The sequence below is a fragment of the Anomalospiza imberbis genome, chromosome 5 (assembly GCF_031753505.1).
Source record: "Anomalospiza imberbis isolate Cuckoo-Finch-1a 21T00152 chromosome 5, ASM3175350v1, whole genome shotgun sequence".
Lineage (NCBI taxonomy): Eukaryota > Metazoa > Chordata > Aves > Passeriformes > Viduidae > Anomalospiza > Anomalospiza imberbis.
Window position 1 is genome coordinate 14,193,125 of NC_089685.1, and position 14,607 is coordinate 14,207,731.

Below are 14,607 nucleotides of genomic sequence, written 5' to 3' on the forward strand. Positions count from 1 at the left end.
GCAATCGCCGGGCTCAGTGCATGGGAAACAGGCTGGGCCATGGCTGGGCTGTTACCCCAAAGCCCTGGAAGCAGCTGTGCTGGGGGAGCTGTTATGAGCTGTGTGGTGTAACCCATCTGTGCGCAGGGAGCAAGCACGGGGGAGTAAATAATCCCTTACAGCCACACTGCTGTCTGCCAAGGGCTAATCATTCACTCGGGAGCAGACAGGAGAGACGGCCCGTGGGACATTCCCACAGCAATCCCTGATGCAGATGGGGTGTCCGTAGGCTGTGTCCCATGGGAGTCACACTAAGATGAGTCCCACACTCCCCCAAGTGTGGTCCCATGGGCTTCAGTGGGAAACAGTTCTCTGACCCCCTTGGGAAACTTCTGTGGCTTTAGACAAAAGCTGACATTTCAAATAGTTTGTGGAAGGAAGGGGAAAGGGAAAAAAAAAAAGCAAAGAAAAAGCAAAAGAACATGCTGCTGTTGACAAGCCAGGGGATGGACACACACCTAGCACACAGAGAACTGCTCTGGTCAGAGGAGCAGGCTGGCTACCCAGCACCCCACTGACTGGCCATCTAAGCCATGACTTTCCAGGCTGATACTGATGGATGCATATTCAAAACTTACAATTTTCTCTAAAAAACGTCCATCTCCCTAGTGGGCACTTCCAGGTCCACATCCTACTCCATGCAGCACCACTGGGGCAACAAAGCAGTACTGTGCAGCTAATGTGCTTCCCTTAGCACCAGTGGGCAGACAGATTAGCCAAAGGCAGATTTGGGAGCAAAGCAAGACCAGCCTGTCCATGTCACTGTCCATGTCCATGTCATGCCCGATTCCTGCTTTCATCTCGTAAGAGCAAAGCTTTGACATGGACTATACCCTGGGTTACAATCAAGGCAGAGCTTAAGCCACATCTGGCTCTACTCTGGCTGACAAAGGCAGAGCTACACTAAAAACAGTTTTACATGTTCACTTGCACCAGTGGCACAAACAGAGATTGCTCAGCACAGAAAAGACATGGATGTCCCTGTCACCCCTTGCTGCAATCAAGATCTACCACCTTCTGAAGCAGAAAGATGGATATCAAACATGCTCCCGCAGAGCACATTGAGCCCTGCAGGCTGGGGTTACAAAAACATGAAGCTGGGTGAACGATTACAGGAGAGCAGCTGGGCTGAGACTCACTTGTTGCTCAGCGCTCCTCCCTGGTCGCAGTCGCACGGCCGACATCCATCCATGTCATTGCTCAGGCCCCAGTGCTCGGGCTGCAGGAGAAATCACCAGCACTGTAACCTGGTGCAGAATTACTTCCATCTAACCCAAAGACACATTTTTAAGCTGTCAGCACAAGCTGTCCCAACTGCCCCACAACCCATGGATCCTGCTCCCCTGGTTGTGGGTCTACCCCCACAAACACCAACAGCACTTCCCTACCTGCTCTCCTCCCACCTTGTTGACCATTTCAAGGGCAAGAGAGCCACACATGGGGCAGTGGGTGTAGGGCACTGCACTTGCAGGGCTGCTACTCTGTAAGTTGCTTGCTGGATAGACAGACAGACAGACAGACTTGTTTGGTTTTTCCATGCAGTTCACTGCTAGATAAGAGCGTCTTAGTGTTTGTACAAACGCATCCAGTTATCTGACAGTGTGTTTCTATAACACTCCAGCAAGCATAAACACTACGTGGAAATGTATATGTGTGAAATAATCCCTGCCTAAAATAATGGCCTGTTTAGAGAGCAATTTTTTTTGGTAACACTGTTTCCCTGACCATTTTGTCTTTCACCCCAGCAAGGACTTCAGCAGAACTGCCCTAGATCCCTTATTTCCGGAGCAACCACAGGTACCCTAATGTCTCACTCCTTGTGGTCCCAGGAATTAGACTGGATGCTCTTGTCTGCTTGACGTGCATCCCAGCTCCCCAAAATACAGCACACCTCATGGCTCCTGACATATCAAGGTGCCCTTTACAGCCTGAATGTCAGGCATAGGGCTAGTAGGCAGCCAGAGACAGTGGCCAGCACCTTGATCCATGATTCCCACACTCCAGCCTCCCTCACACCAGTGTCTCCTAGTTTATTTTATGGTGAACTACTTGCCAGACATTGATTGCACTGCTTTCCTGTCACCAGACGCTTACAATAGCAGTTTCCTGTCTCCGAATCACAAGGATTCCCCCCGGGGTGGGTACCCAGAGGATTACACGCACAAGCTAGATTGGGAAATACAAATAGGCAGGTCAAAAGCAGGACTGGAGTCGTATTTTAGATAGCATTCAACTTAAATATATACATTAAATTTTCCCCTGAATTCCCCATTACAGAAATTAATTTAATTCTTTGCCTACCACCCATTCCAGTAAAACTTCTCTGGCCTAGAGACTAATAATTGAAAAGAAATAAGGAGGATTATGCTATTTCCACTGAATACACTAGAAGGATCAAATGGCGAACTGCATTTTAAGGGCTGGTGGACTCCAAGCTACACCAAATCCACAGTAATGTTTTTCCTTTAGCCAAAACATGAAAAAAGGGAAAAAACATTCATCCCACAAACCAGCTTCTCCTGGCACTAACAGTTCCTCAAAGAGCTTTTGATCACACATAAAGGAACATATGTTTTTACTCACACTGACAGCCCACTGGGTCATCGGCACTCAGGCCATAGAAACCTTCTTTGCAGAGGTCACAACGCTCCCCCTCGACAAATAATTTACAACGGCACTGTCCGGCAATGAGGCCGGTGGAGAAATCAGTGTAGCGGTCGCAGATCCCACCATTCTGGGAGCCAGCTGGGTCACAGTTGCAAGCTAAGAAGGAAGCATCACACGTGTTTTATTAACTGCTACAAAATTAAAGGCCAAGTCTCACACTGAATTACTGAAACTCAGCTGCTGTGTTTGACATGGCGTGGGTTGGACACACAAGGACCAGGTAAATTCCCAGATTCTCAAAGAGAAAACAAAAAGTGAGTCTTGAGGCTCACTCAAGACCTCCAAGACAGCCACCTTTCCTCAGGAAACCCTGTGGAGTGGGGCTGCACTTACGCTCACAGACGTCGGGGTCCCGCAGGTCTCTCTCCGGGTGCTGGAAGTAGAAGGGCTTGCACTGCTCGCAGTTGCGTCCCACAGTGTTGTGCTGGCAGTCGTCGCACACTCCCCCACTGGTGTTCCCCGTCGTCATGTACACAGCCATGTCAAAGTGGCACTGGCTGGAGTGGCCATTGCAGTTGCACTCTGTGACAAAGACAGAAAGCAGAGTAAGAGTCCTGGGGGAAGCGCAGCTCTGCAGAAAAGACACACTGGTGTCAACCAAAGAACATGAAGGGTTTTACATACAAGCCCAAGTAACAGCATGTAACAGTCGTGGCACCCAGTTCTGCATTTTAGTCCAACTCACTTTTGCATGCGTTACTATTGCGACCTTCAGCGGGGCGCCAGGGTAAGTCATGGTAGAAATCCAAACACTGCTCACAGTTTAATCCTTTGGTATTATGTCTGCACATGCAGTGACCATGAACCTGTAATTCCAAAAAAAAAAAGGAGAAAAAGAATGAAAAAAAGAGTTGGTTATAAACGAAAAAGGAAAACAAACCCAAACCATTCTACAATGAATGCAAAATAAAGCTAGCACACAATGGACATATACTTTTGGAGACTTTAATCCATGTAACTGCATTTAGAAAAGGCATAAAGGACCATAGGAATGTCCTTTACCTGCCCAAGTGTCCTCATACAAATTTGTCCTTCTTTCTTTACTGGAATTATTGCCTGAATAAATGCTTTCAGAAATAAACAGTTCCGCCCCAATAATCACAGAAACCTCTTGGAACTAAAAGTTAGCTGTTTATTAGCTGTTAATTAGCTATTAACATGCATCTATTTATATCAGCAGGTCACTAGTCCAGTGCCCTCTTTCCAACCCTGCCTTGGTTCTCAGAGCAAAGATAACAGCCAGTATGGATGACTTTGTTTATCCACCAGCCCCAGGCTTTGCCTTTGCCTTGCGTACAGAACAAGCATCAAGCAGACCAAGAGTGGTTGTGTGACAGCTGCTGCCACAGACCACTGGCACTACCAGCACTGTAGCCACGATGCTAAAGGCAAAGCCTGGGTGGAGACACTGACCAAACACAGGCAATGGAGCGTACCTGGCTCGACAGCACCCTGCAGCCCAGGACACCCCACACAACTGTAGCACATGCTTCCACATCTCCAACCGGTTAATAACTCACCCATTAACAGGGTGCTAGTATGGCTTGTCATGCAAAAACCATGGGAAAAAGCAGACCCCAGAAGGGATGCACTTGAGCAGCAGCATACCATGGAGGCAATCAGGGTTTTCCTTCAGGGCTTGTGTTTATTAGGACTACAGCCTCGACTTCTCAGCTGGTAACAACTAATAAACACAGGTTATGTTTGATTCACAGGTGTTTCAACCTTTGATGCCTCTATTCCACTTCAATTTTAAGGCAAGCAAGTTAACTTATACATTGGTCTCTGACCTAATAAGGTTACACTCCCTTTCTTCATTCCTACCTTTCAATTTCATCAGCTCTTTAACATAATCAGAAAAGGAATTTTAAAACAATTATCACCTAATCTGAGATATGTGTTTGATTAATACCAATAATGACAGATGTGTTTGCCAAGAAGGTATAATTATAACAGCTTTGTTGTTTGAAAATCAAGCGTGCAGAGGTAAGGGACAGAGTGTCATCTATACATTTGTGCTCAAATCACTTAAAAGAAGCACAGACAAGAAGAGTTTTAAGCAGAAAAGTGTGAATATTTACCATTCCTTCCACTTCCTCATCCAAGCCCTCCACCGGCGCACACTCACTGGCGTGTCCGTAGCAGAAACAGTTCCCACGAACCACCATGTCGTAGATGGCATAGTAGTACTTCTCTCGGATCTCCATCCTGGAGTCCAAGAGGTTATCTCCCAGCGTGTGCAGCTTGACGAATTTGACTCTCAGATTTGTGATCTTTAATAGGTCTGCAGGGGACACACACAAAATACCTAACCAGCAAGCCTGTTTTGGAATTATTTACCAGATAATATTTTGAATGGGAGGAAGCCAGGAGTGACTTCCTAAGCATGCTTCCTATGGGCAGATTAGATCAAATTTAATTTCAGCACCTACACATCACTCCCCAAATTAAAAAAAAGAAATTTGATTATTTTACTACAGGTTGATAACTGTGTAAGTAAGTTTAAGCATAATTTTAAATAATGGTCTATTTTATTGTAGACATGCACAGACACATACACAAACGTTAAAGGCAAGGAGAAAAGCACTATCTAAAAGACACTGGTTCTTTGGGGTTTTAAAATATAAGATGGGTAAGGACTTGATATCAAGAAACTGCTGCCAAGTGGACCAGGAGCCATTTGAGTTATGAGACTTTTGGAAAAAGTCTTAGCTGGAAACAAAGACAAATAATTCTTCTTTTGTACACGCCCAACTTTCCTAGCAAATGTAATTAGTCACATCTTGTGGTAAGAAGTAACACTCCATCACTGACCAAATACAAAGAACTTCTTGAGGGATAATTCATGGGAATACAATATTGCAGTAATTAATACCATCCACATGTCTACTTTGATATTGTGAATCCTATGGAATTTCTTAGAGCCTTGAACTAGGGTTGACAAAGCACTTCAAGACCATGAAAGCAGTTTCTCCTTTAAAATGTTGAGTAAAGAAAAAAAAAAAACATTAAACTCATAGCAACGAGCTGACACTCCTCTAGTTCACATATTTCCTTTTGCTCCAGGTAGCTTTACACTGAGGGACATGAACCCAGCCTGAGAATGCATATTAAATCAGAGGTCAGGTTAAGGCCAAGCACTGCAGTTCCCTCAGGCCAAAAGCCCCACAAGGTTTTTCTTTAAGCCAGAGAACAGAACTCTCTGAGCAAGAGATCTCTCTACCTCTGCATTCATGGACTGCCATGACCATGCACGAACACTACAAGTTGTGGTTTATGACCACATGCGAGTGGTCCAGCCATGCAGTGCTACCATGGCCAACTGTTCCAAAGTCACGACTGTGTTCTGAAAAATAAAACACAACCCCACTGATTTTAGCTGGAAATGCACAATGAAGTAAGTACCTTGGTAGCTCTCTTCATTTGCTTTCTGACTACTGTACAATTACAGGGTCACATTCCAAGGTTTCTCTTGGCAACTGCATGTATTTTGGAGAAAGGGAGTTTTTAATGAAAATAAATTCCTGATCAATTAAGAAAAAGACCAAATTCAAAGAAGTGTGCAATGGCAATCCCTTGAACTCACAACACTGATGTTTATTTCCCATCACATCATGATACATAAAGGTATTCATATGACTTCAAAACTGCTATCAGGGCTAATCCATGACTTTGCTAGTGGATTACTAGTTTTTGTAAGCAAGTAAGTGCTGAAATGCTCTCAAATCAGCCTGAAAGGTAACTGCATACATACTCTGAATCCTTGGACTGTATGGATCTTCAATTCGAAAAGCAGGATCTAGAACACGATATATTACCTGGAGGAAAAATCAAACAACGAAAGATTCACCTTCAAAAATAAGAGAATCTGAATTTGTAAGGAAAAGACAATAAACATATTAGAAAAATTGTCTCTGACCTCTCCCTCTGTTGAAGGTTCAATGTCAGAGTATCGGGAATCACAGATTATATCATCCACTTTCTTCATGGGTCCAGTTGAAATCCCAGGAAATGAGCTCTCACAGTCATAAGCAAAATACCTGTAAACGTGCCAAGTCTGCCCAAAGTCAGATGATCTTTCAATCAACATTGCAGCAGGACGGAATGTCTAACAGTAAGAAAAACAAGAGATTTCATTTGGTTAATTATTATTTGCATTTACATTAAATCTTATTAGTGTGAGCAATCCACACGTCTGGATTTTAATCTCTCTCCCTGCACCGACTATTTCCAATATGTGAAAATATTGGAAATACTTTTCTGATAGTATTCCACTTTCTTCTCAGAGGTAGATACATGAAATAACACTCACCAAACCACAGACTACCCATCTTCAAAAGACCGCATCCAGTGGCCAAGTGCTTAAACACACTTAAACAAGAAAACTTGTAAGGTTTTTTTTATTCCAAACCCTTTCTGAAAAGTGGGCGTTAAAGTAGAGCTTTACAAAGACAAAAAGATTTTTTCCCACAGCTTGTGGAAAGCAGCAGAGCCTTCTTCCATGCTACACCTCTTTGCCTGATCTTTTACAAAGGACCTAATGGGCCTCCTCTCCTACTGTTGGGAGCAGGAGACCACTGCAGTGCTTCCCATCCAGCTCTGATGCCCCGAAGTTACTGCTGAGCAGGTACCTCTGACGCCCAGAGAAGCCCCAGCATTTCCTCTCTTTGTCTGACCACCTGACCTTTTGCAGCATCTCTGACATTCAGTGCCAGCTATCCTCAGCGCTGCCTTAAGAAAACCTTCTTTATGGAGATTGAGAGGTTCAGCTTCATCCACTCATGCTGCATTTGACTGCCCCAGTCCCCTGTGACCCTCCAGCTGCCCTTGCCCAGACTCTGGCAGGATGCATTTGCTTCACACAAACCAGTATCCTTCTTACCTCCATGTATTCAACTCTAGAACAACAAACTCAAAGTTTTGAAAATATTTTTAATCTCTCTGACCTAAATAAAATCATGTTTTCATTTTTGTGCTGCCTTTCAAAAACCAGATATTTATTTAACCCTAGCTTGTACCTACCAAGAAATGCCAACAACCTCTTCCTCAGTTTTATGTATTCAGAGGAGGACCTCCCAGAGCCAAGAACAAAAGCATTTCAGTCACAGCTGGAAAGAAATTTTCTCTCTGCTTCCTGGCTGAAAATATCACCCAACTTAGAAACTAGTATCTCACCCAACAAAAAAATTTAGCAACCAGAAGTAAGGCCGCTCAACTGCCTACCACACAAAGGCCACAAAGCATCATTAAAACTATCTTTCCCCTGCAGTCTTCCTCCTGACAGCAGACCAAGCCCCAGCACTGGCATACAATGGCTGCAGTGTCAGGGGTCTTTTGGGGGTCCCTCACTGCTGGCTTCAGCAGAAATGACCATCTTCCACTTCAGCCACCACCTTAAGGCACAGGGAGAAACCCTAGTTGATGCCACAGGAAAGAGGAACCAGCTGTCCTAGAAAGCTGATGCATAAAAATAAAGAGATTAATTTGTCCACATGGGAAGAGCGTTGAGAATGTACAGGACATAAACAACCATTCCAAGACATCTGTTTGTGAAAAAACAAAGACACTTTGTGTACAGATGTTCCTTCTTCCTGAAGACCTTTCCATTTGCCAAAGGAAAACTGTAACCATGGCCAACTTTTTTCAGGAAAAAACCCCTTGCTACTTAGCTAACAATCTTCTAGAATACAACCACCAGAGACACACCAACACAAAACCCAGCTTCAACATGACTCCTTCTGCAGCCTCACTGGAGTTCAAAGACAAATCAGAACTCAGCCTTTCTGCATGACTTCAGCACTGGTTAATGGCTGGCAGCTCCAAAAAATTCAGGCCAAACAGCTCAGACAAAGCCAAAATCCCAAATATCAAATAGATGTGAAAGACTATGAGACCTCTCATTTCCTTGTCTTTTAGGGTTCGGGGGTGGCTTCTTTACCTTGAAGGTCATAATGAGATGAGTGAAATGAAACTCAGCCTCCAGGTCCAGCTGGATAGTCACATTTTCCAAACCTGCAGGGGCAGAGAAAAGAAGGTGTTCAGCAAAAAAGGACACCTGCCAGTCTCCACATCTGAATTTTGCCAAAGCTCTTCATTCTGTTGGCATGAGACTATTTTCTTTACCACATGGCTCTGTCATGGAAAAGGAATATGATGGCTTAGTGCATGCCTGAGGTAGAGGGGGAGACACCAAGAACCTGCTGAAGAGTATCGCGCATGGGATTCCTGATCAGCGCCAAACGCGCTACACCCAGAGCGTGAGCCTGCAGTGCTATTTGAGACAGAGGCGTGGATGGGACCACCACAAGCTGGGTCCTGGCACCAAAGCCCCCAGTCCAGCTGGGGATGCTGAGCCCAGATCCGTGTGGTGGCCACAGGCTGTTCTCCCACACCCCAGCCTCTCTGGCAGCAGCAGCAGCACAAGCTTCTGCAGCCCTAATACCCCCAGTCTCACTGATGTCTGGGGAAGGCCATTCCCCACCATGTTTCACTCACTCTGGACTCTCCTGTCCACAAGAACAGCTCCTTAATAACCTGGTTTTGAGACAGTCCTAAAGCAACCATCACAGCCCTGCTTTGCAGTCCCAAGGGTTAAGAAAATGGTAAGAGGAAAAAGGTTTTCCAAACTGCTGTATCCAAACCTGTGGTCAAGGACTCTACACAGAAAGGAAGAAAAACAGCTAGAAATATTATTTTGCCTTGTGAAAAGAGCTCTCGAAACAGCTGGATACTAATTATACTATAGTTAGAAATAAAAAATAAAATCAAGATTTACAGAAAGGAGAAAGGGTAAGAAATGAAAATAATAAAACAATAAGGCACTTAAATTTTTGACCAGCTGTAACCTTCTGTGAAGCATGCAGCAATAGTCCCTTATACTGTATGCCTGAAAACATGAATTGGACAGAAAGAATCATTTGTTTTTTATTGTTGAAGGACATTTTCATGACCTTATGAGCTAAGAAACTTTTCTGTGTGAATGCTGCCAAGCCCGTTGCAAAAAACATGAATTATCTGGAATGCTGGAAGAGAACTGCTGGAGGCAAGCAGTTGATCTAAATGGTTAAAAAGGACTTAATGAAAATCTTTCTTTAACAGGCAGCAAAACTGTTACAAATATTACCTCTTTTTTTTTCATATACAATAAGGCAGCTACTGCCAATACATTTGCAGAAATCCCACCCTGTGCAGCTGGCTTTAAGGTTTCAGGACTGCTGTTTGAGAAACCCTCGCTGCCTTTGTGTATGAAGGCATGCCAAAAGCATAACCAGAAAAATAAAACAGGCAGAGGAAGGATTAAAAGAAAAAACAAAAACCCTACCAAACTAATACGCAATTTTTGTTTTTAACGAGCTGGCTTGTTTCTGCAGTTCATTTTATTGTTTGGCAAATGGTACAGAAATTCAGGGAGCTCAGGAGGGAGAAGGCAGCTTGTAGGGTAAGAGATATCCCTGGCTTTACTGTCCTGGGGTAGGAAAAGGAAACTGGAGGTCTGCAGGCAGGGCAGGAGCCAGCTCTGCGCCCAAACCCCCTCCTTCCACAGCCTCCAGCCCGCAGCGTGGGGAAGCCCTGGGATATTTACTCCTGGAAGGCTGCTCCGCTCTTGCTGCCCAAATATGAGGGAGATCTGAGGCCAGTGTGGGAAACTCTTCTCTTTAGGAAAGGATTTTTGCGGAGTGCTTGGACGGCTGTTTCCAGCACTCCCGGAGGACTCGAGGGGTTTTGTTACAGATTAAGGACCTCTCCAGGGCACACAAAAGCAGCCAGTTTTACTCATGGCTCCTCACACAGCATGATCCTTCACAGGGCAGTAATCACCAGGCCAGAGATAAGAGCAAACCCACAGGTACCCTTAAACAAAAGGAGGGAAAACAGCTGTCAGCCCCGGAAATTGCCCTGGACAAACCGCATACCATTTTCCGACTGCCACCAGAGCTTCAGGCGATTTGGAGCGAACGTGGTGACGACATTTTCAATGCGATGACTGTCGGGATTGAGAGTATCGTGGAAAGGATCCTCCGAATCACATATGAAACATTTTTTGTCCTCCTGAAACAACACGATAATCAGCATTACTGATTTTATCCATGGGGCAATAGTTGCTTCCTGCAGATAAGAGTATTTTCCATCCATATCACATTCCACTCATTTTGCCTGCAGGAGTCATCAAAGATTTTTTTGTTTTGTTGAAATGCTAAGTGTTTTTACCTCTATGAATTAATGCAAATTGCCAAATGAAAAATATGCCAGGAATTCCATAAACTTCATTTTTAGGGGAAGCATGTTTTCAATGAAAATTGCAGTTTCAGGAAATCTCTTCCAGTGCACGTATTCTCCAGCGGAATTCAAAACCAATGGCAGCATCTACAGAAAAATGCTGAATTGCTTCTGTAAAAATGCACGCATGCAAAACCGCATCTTAACAACTTGTGTGAAATAATTCTGGCTTTTGGAAGCTGGCTTGGAGATGCAAGTTGCCTGCATTAGTGATACCTCCCATGAGGCTTAGTGCACATCAAGGGGCCCTCTGTGATTTAGCCCTTTTCTCTGACTTCAGCTTGTCAAACTCCTACCCAAACCTTGCGTCTTCAGCTGGTATTGCAACTCCAAACTGTGTACGTAAGCTCCATTTGCACACATTACAAGGTCTGCCCAAGCAAAACCAGCTTGGAACAAGTCTGGGATGTGCTGCTTGGGAAAGCCAGAAGCTTCTTCACCAGGGGACAAAACCTCATCATGGCTATTACTACAAACAGTGCTATTTTTGCATTTGTCCTTCTGCCTAAAACCACCACTTTCTGATTGCAAGGTAGGGTGCAAACTGAACCAAAAGGGAGGGTTCCTGCCCAGACCAACGGAAGAGGGCAGATGAGGGAGCGGAGCTCATTGGATGGCAGTGAAGGAGCCCCAACACACCCACAACTCATCCCTGCCGAAAGCTACACAGGCATCATTCCTCCAGCATGTTTATGGAGACAAATGCTATTCTTTATCAGCCAAGAACGTGACAGCTGTCAGGTCTGCACCACACAGGCTTTCCATTTCACCGTTCTGGCTTCAGTGGCTCCTCCCAAGCTCAGGGCTTCACCTCCCACGAGCCCTCCAACACTCCTGCAGCAGAAAGAATGGCAAGGGCAGGGGTCCCAGGGAAGACGTTCTCTACTGTCTGCTCCAGGCTTCTCTCCCCCCTCACTTCATGCTGCAACTTCCTCCTTCTCTGACCAAAACTGAATCCTAGAAGACCCAATTCTGCCAAGCACTCAGTGCAGCCACAGCCCATGTTACTAAGAGGACACTGGCAAATTCCAAGGTTTCTTCAATACCACACACTGTGGTTCACAATATCCAGGGACATGCCAAATGCTGAACCAGGGCTGGGAGATCAGGAATCTGGGCACATGACAATTTCTGAACTGATGCTTTTTACAATGGCAGTTCAACATTTTTTGAGACAAGAAAATGTAACAAAGCACCTTTGTTATTTTGTTCTACCAGAGATGCTTATGTTGTTAAAGTCAATCCCAGCATACACTGAAAATGTTCAGTGAAGCTAAACCCCACATCAAATAAAGTATTAACTCTATTAGACAGAACTTATATGGTAAAACTAAAGGTGGGGAAAAGAAGAAGGGAGACTTGGTAACTTCAGGGCACAAATGAGTCAAGTGCTACAGCCTCTCCGGCTTCCTGTGGTTTTCCTTCCAAGTGCCAGAATCCGGCCCTATTGTCTCCACAGTAATTGGTCCGGAGATTATCCCTTTACTTTCAGTTCAACAGAGCTCCACGTATAACTGATAGTTTATCCTTCTCCACCATCCCTTCTCTCTCAGAGATTTTAAGTTTGGTGAGCTGCTTCTGGCTTTAAAAAACAACAGCTCACCAGATGTGCTGAGACAACCTCATTTGATTCCTTTCACTCCGGGACCATACACATGTAATTACATTACGGGGACTGTGGACAAAACATTGCCGGGCCCTATAGCCCAGTCTCCTTTAGGAAGCTGTCTAGACGGCTCCGAGCGAGCCGGGAAATAAAGCATTAATTGAACTTACTGCGGCACATTCTTTCTTCTTTATTGGCCTCGATCGTGAAAGGTGGATCGGAGCCGAAAGCCGCGGGGGATTCCCTGGACCCAGGGTGTGGGGTCCCGCACGGGGCACGATGCTGCCCCACCGGGCACCGCTGCCCGCGCCTCCCACCCGCGGGCGGCGGCTTGTCCCGCCGCCCCGGCCCGGGCGCTGCCCGCGGGCGTGCACCCCGCGCAGCCCCGCGCAGGAGGCGATGCCCGCCCAGCGCCGGCACCGAGCGCGGCGGCCGGCGCGGTGCCCGGGAGCGCTGCCCGCCCGCGCCCGGCGCTCACCTGGAGGTGGCTGACGATGCAGTAGGGCTCGGGCTGGCGGAGGCCGCAGGTGGAGGAGGCGGAGAGGCGGGCGGCGCGGCCGATGAGCAGGTCGCCGGTGGCGGGGTAGCAGCTGCCCTCGGCGCAGCCATAGCTGTACTCGGGCTCCTGTGCCGCCGCGGGCCACAGCGCTGCGCGGCCGCGGAGGGAGAGAGGGGGACAGAGGGTGAGAGAGGGACGCGGGAGCGCGGCCGGGCTGGGCGCCCCGAGCCGCCCCGGCGGGCTCTGCAGAGGCGCGCCCAGCCCGCCGTGCCCCGACGGCGGCCGGAGCGGAGCGGGAATTACCGAGGCAGCAGCAGAGGTACAGCGGGAGGCGCCCCATGGCAGGCGGCAGGACGGGACGGGACAGGATGGGATGGGACAGGACACGACGGGACGGGACGCGGCTGCCCCTCCACGCGCCGCCGAAAGCCGCGGCTCCGGCCGCTCCACGCAGGCGCCGCCGGTCCCGACTGCGGCCCCGCGCCGCCGGGTGCCCCCCGGCCTCCTCCTCCTCCCCCTCCTCCTCCTCCGCCCCTCCGCATCCGCGGGGCTGGGCCGAGCCCCTCCCGCCCGGCCCCCCGCCCTGGGGCAGCCCGGCCCTTTGCGGGGGCAGGCAGCGCAGCCGTCGAGGAAGAGCAGCAGAGTCGGGGTGGGAGGCAAGGGGAGGTCCCGTCCCGCTGTAGCCAGGGAGCCCCGAGCGGGGGACCGGGGACTCCAACCCCTCGGCCCGCCGGCTGTGCTCTTTCCAGCGTCGGGAACGGGCTCTGGGCAGGGTGCGATAATCCGAAGGGGGTGGCGGATGGGTGGGGGGAATCACCAATCGGGTGCCCCCCTCCCTGCCCCTGTCAGTGGAGAAACAATGAAGGAATGGGGTTATTGACCTAATCCTACCTTCTGCCGGTAGAGTGGATGGAGCCGGGCCCCTGCAAGGACAGGATGGATGGGTGGACGGACGGACGGACAGTGGTGCATACTTGTGTGGTAAGGCCAAAACCCAGCAAAGAACCAGGGGATTGGTAACTGTTACACGCAAGGCTTGGTATCCCCACTCTGCCTGGTACTGTGGTGCCAGCACACGTGGCTCAGGAGTGCCATTCCTGGTGATGGTGGCTGCCATACACGGCCAGGTCTGGCCCAGGCAGAGAGGCCCAGCGAGGCTGGACCAGCCACTGCCAGGCTGTGTCGCATTCGCTGGGAGCACACGGCGCTGTTGCGTTCCCAGGGGCGCTGGGGCAGCTGCAAGGAATGAATGACTGTGCTGGAGCTGCCCCTGCGCCCCAGCCTCTCACGTCAGTGCCCCGGCCTCTGCTGGGGAACACGAAGGCTTCGTTGGCTGGTAGTAGAGTCCCCTCAGCGCCCAGGGAAAATGTTTAGCGTTAAATAAATGCCTAGGAGTCTGTATGAAGGATGGATGTGGCTGGGACAAATGTCTGGGTTTACATACCCAGGTTTTGCTTGTGCATGTGTAACACGTGTACTTGTGTAAATCTTTACCAGGTACCAGTGTCCCCCAAGAACA

At 47.9% G+C, this 14,607-nt stretch overlaps 1 protein-coding gene across 1 annotated transcript in view; it reads right to left on the bottom strand.

The window, feature by feature from the left end:
- LAMB1 (laminin subunit beta 1) overlaps window positions 1-13,895 on the bottom strand; it is a gene marked incomplete at its 5' end in the record, with an annotated part of 42,405 nt that extends 28,510 nt beyond the window's left edge. Inside the window, 11 exons of the mRNA XM_068190057.1 lie at window positions 1,179-1,258; window positions 2,093-2,205; window positions 2,623-2,802; window positions 3,040-3,228; window positions 3,392-3,512; window positions 4,788-4,990; window positions 6,461-6,524; window positions 6,626-6,814; window positions 8,645-8,718; window positions 10,620-10,755; window positions 13,068-13,895. Of these exons, the coding sequence (XP_068046158.1) occupies window positions 1,179-1,258; window positions 2,093-2,205; window positions 2,623-2,802; window positions 3,040-3,228; window positions 3,392-3,512; window positions 4,788-4,990; window positions 6,461-6,524; window positions 6,626-6,814; window positions 8,645-8,718; window positions 10,620-10,755; window positions 13,068-13,895 (2,177 nt within the window). The remainder of the gene's footprint in view (window positions 1-1,178; window positions 1,259-2,092; window positions 2,206-2,622; window positions 2,803-3,039; window positions 3,229-3,391; window positions 3,513-4,787; window positions 4,991-6,460; window positions 6,525-6,625; window positions 6,815-8,644; window positions 8,719-10,619; window positions 10,756-13,067) is intronic.
- Window positions 13,896-14,607: the final 712 nt, after the last annotated feature.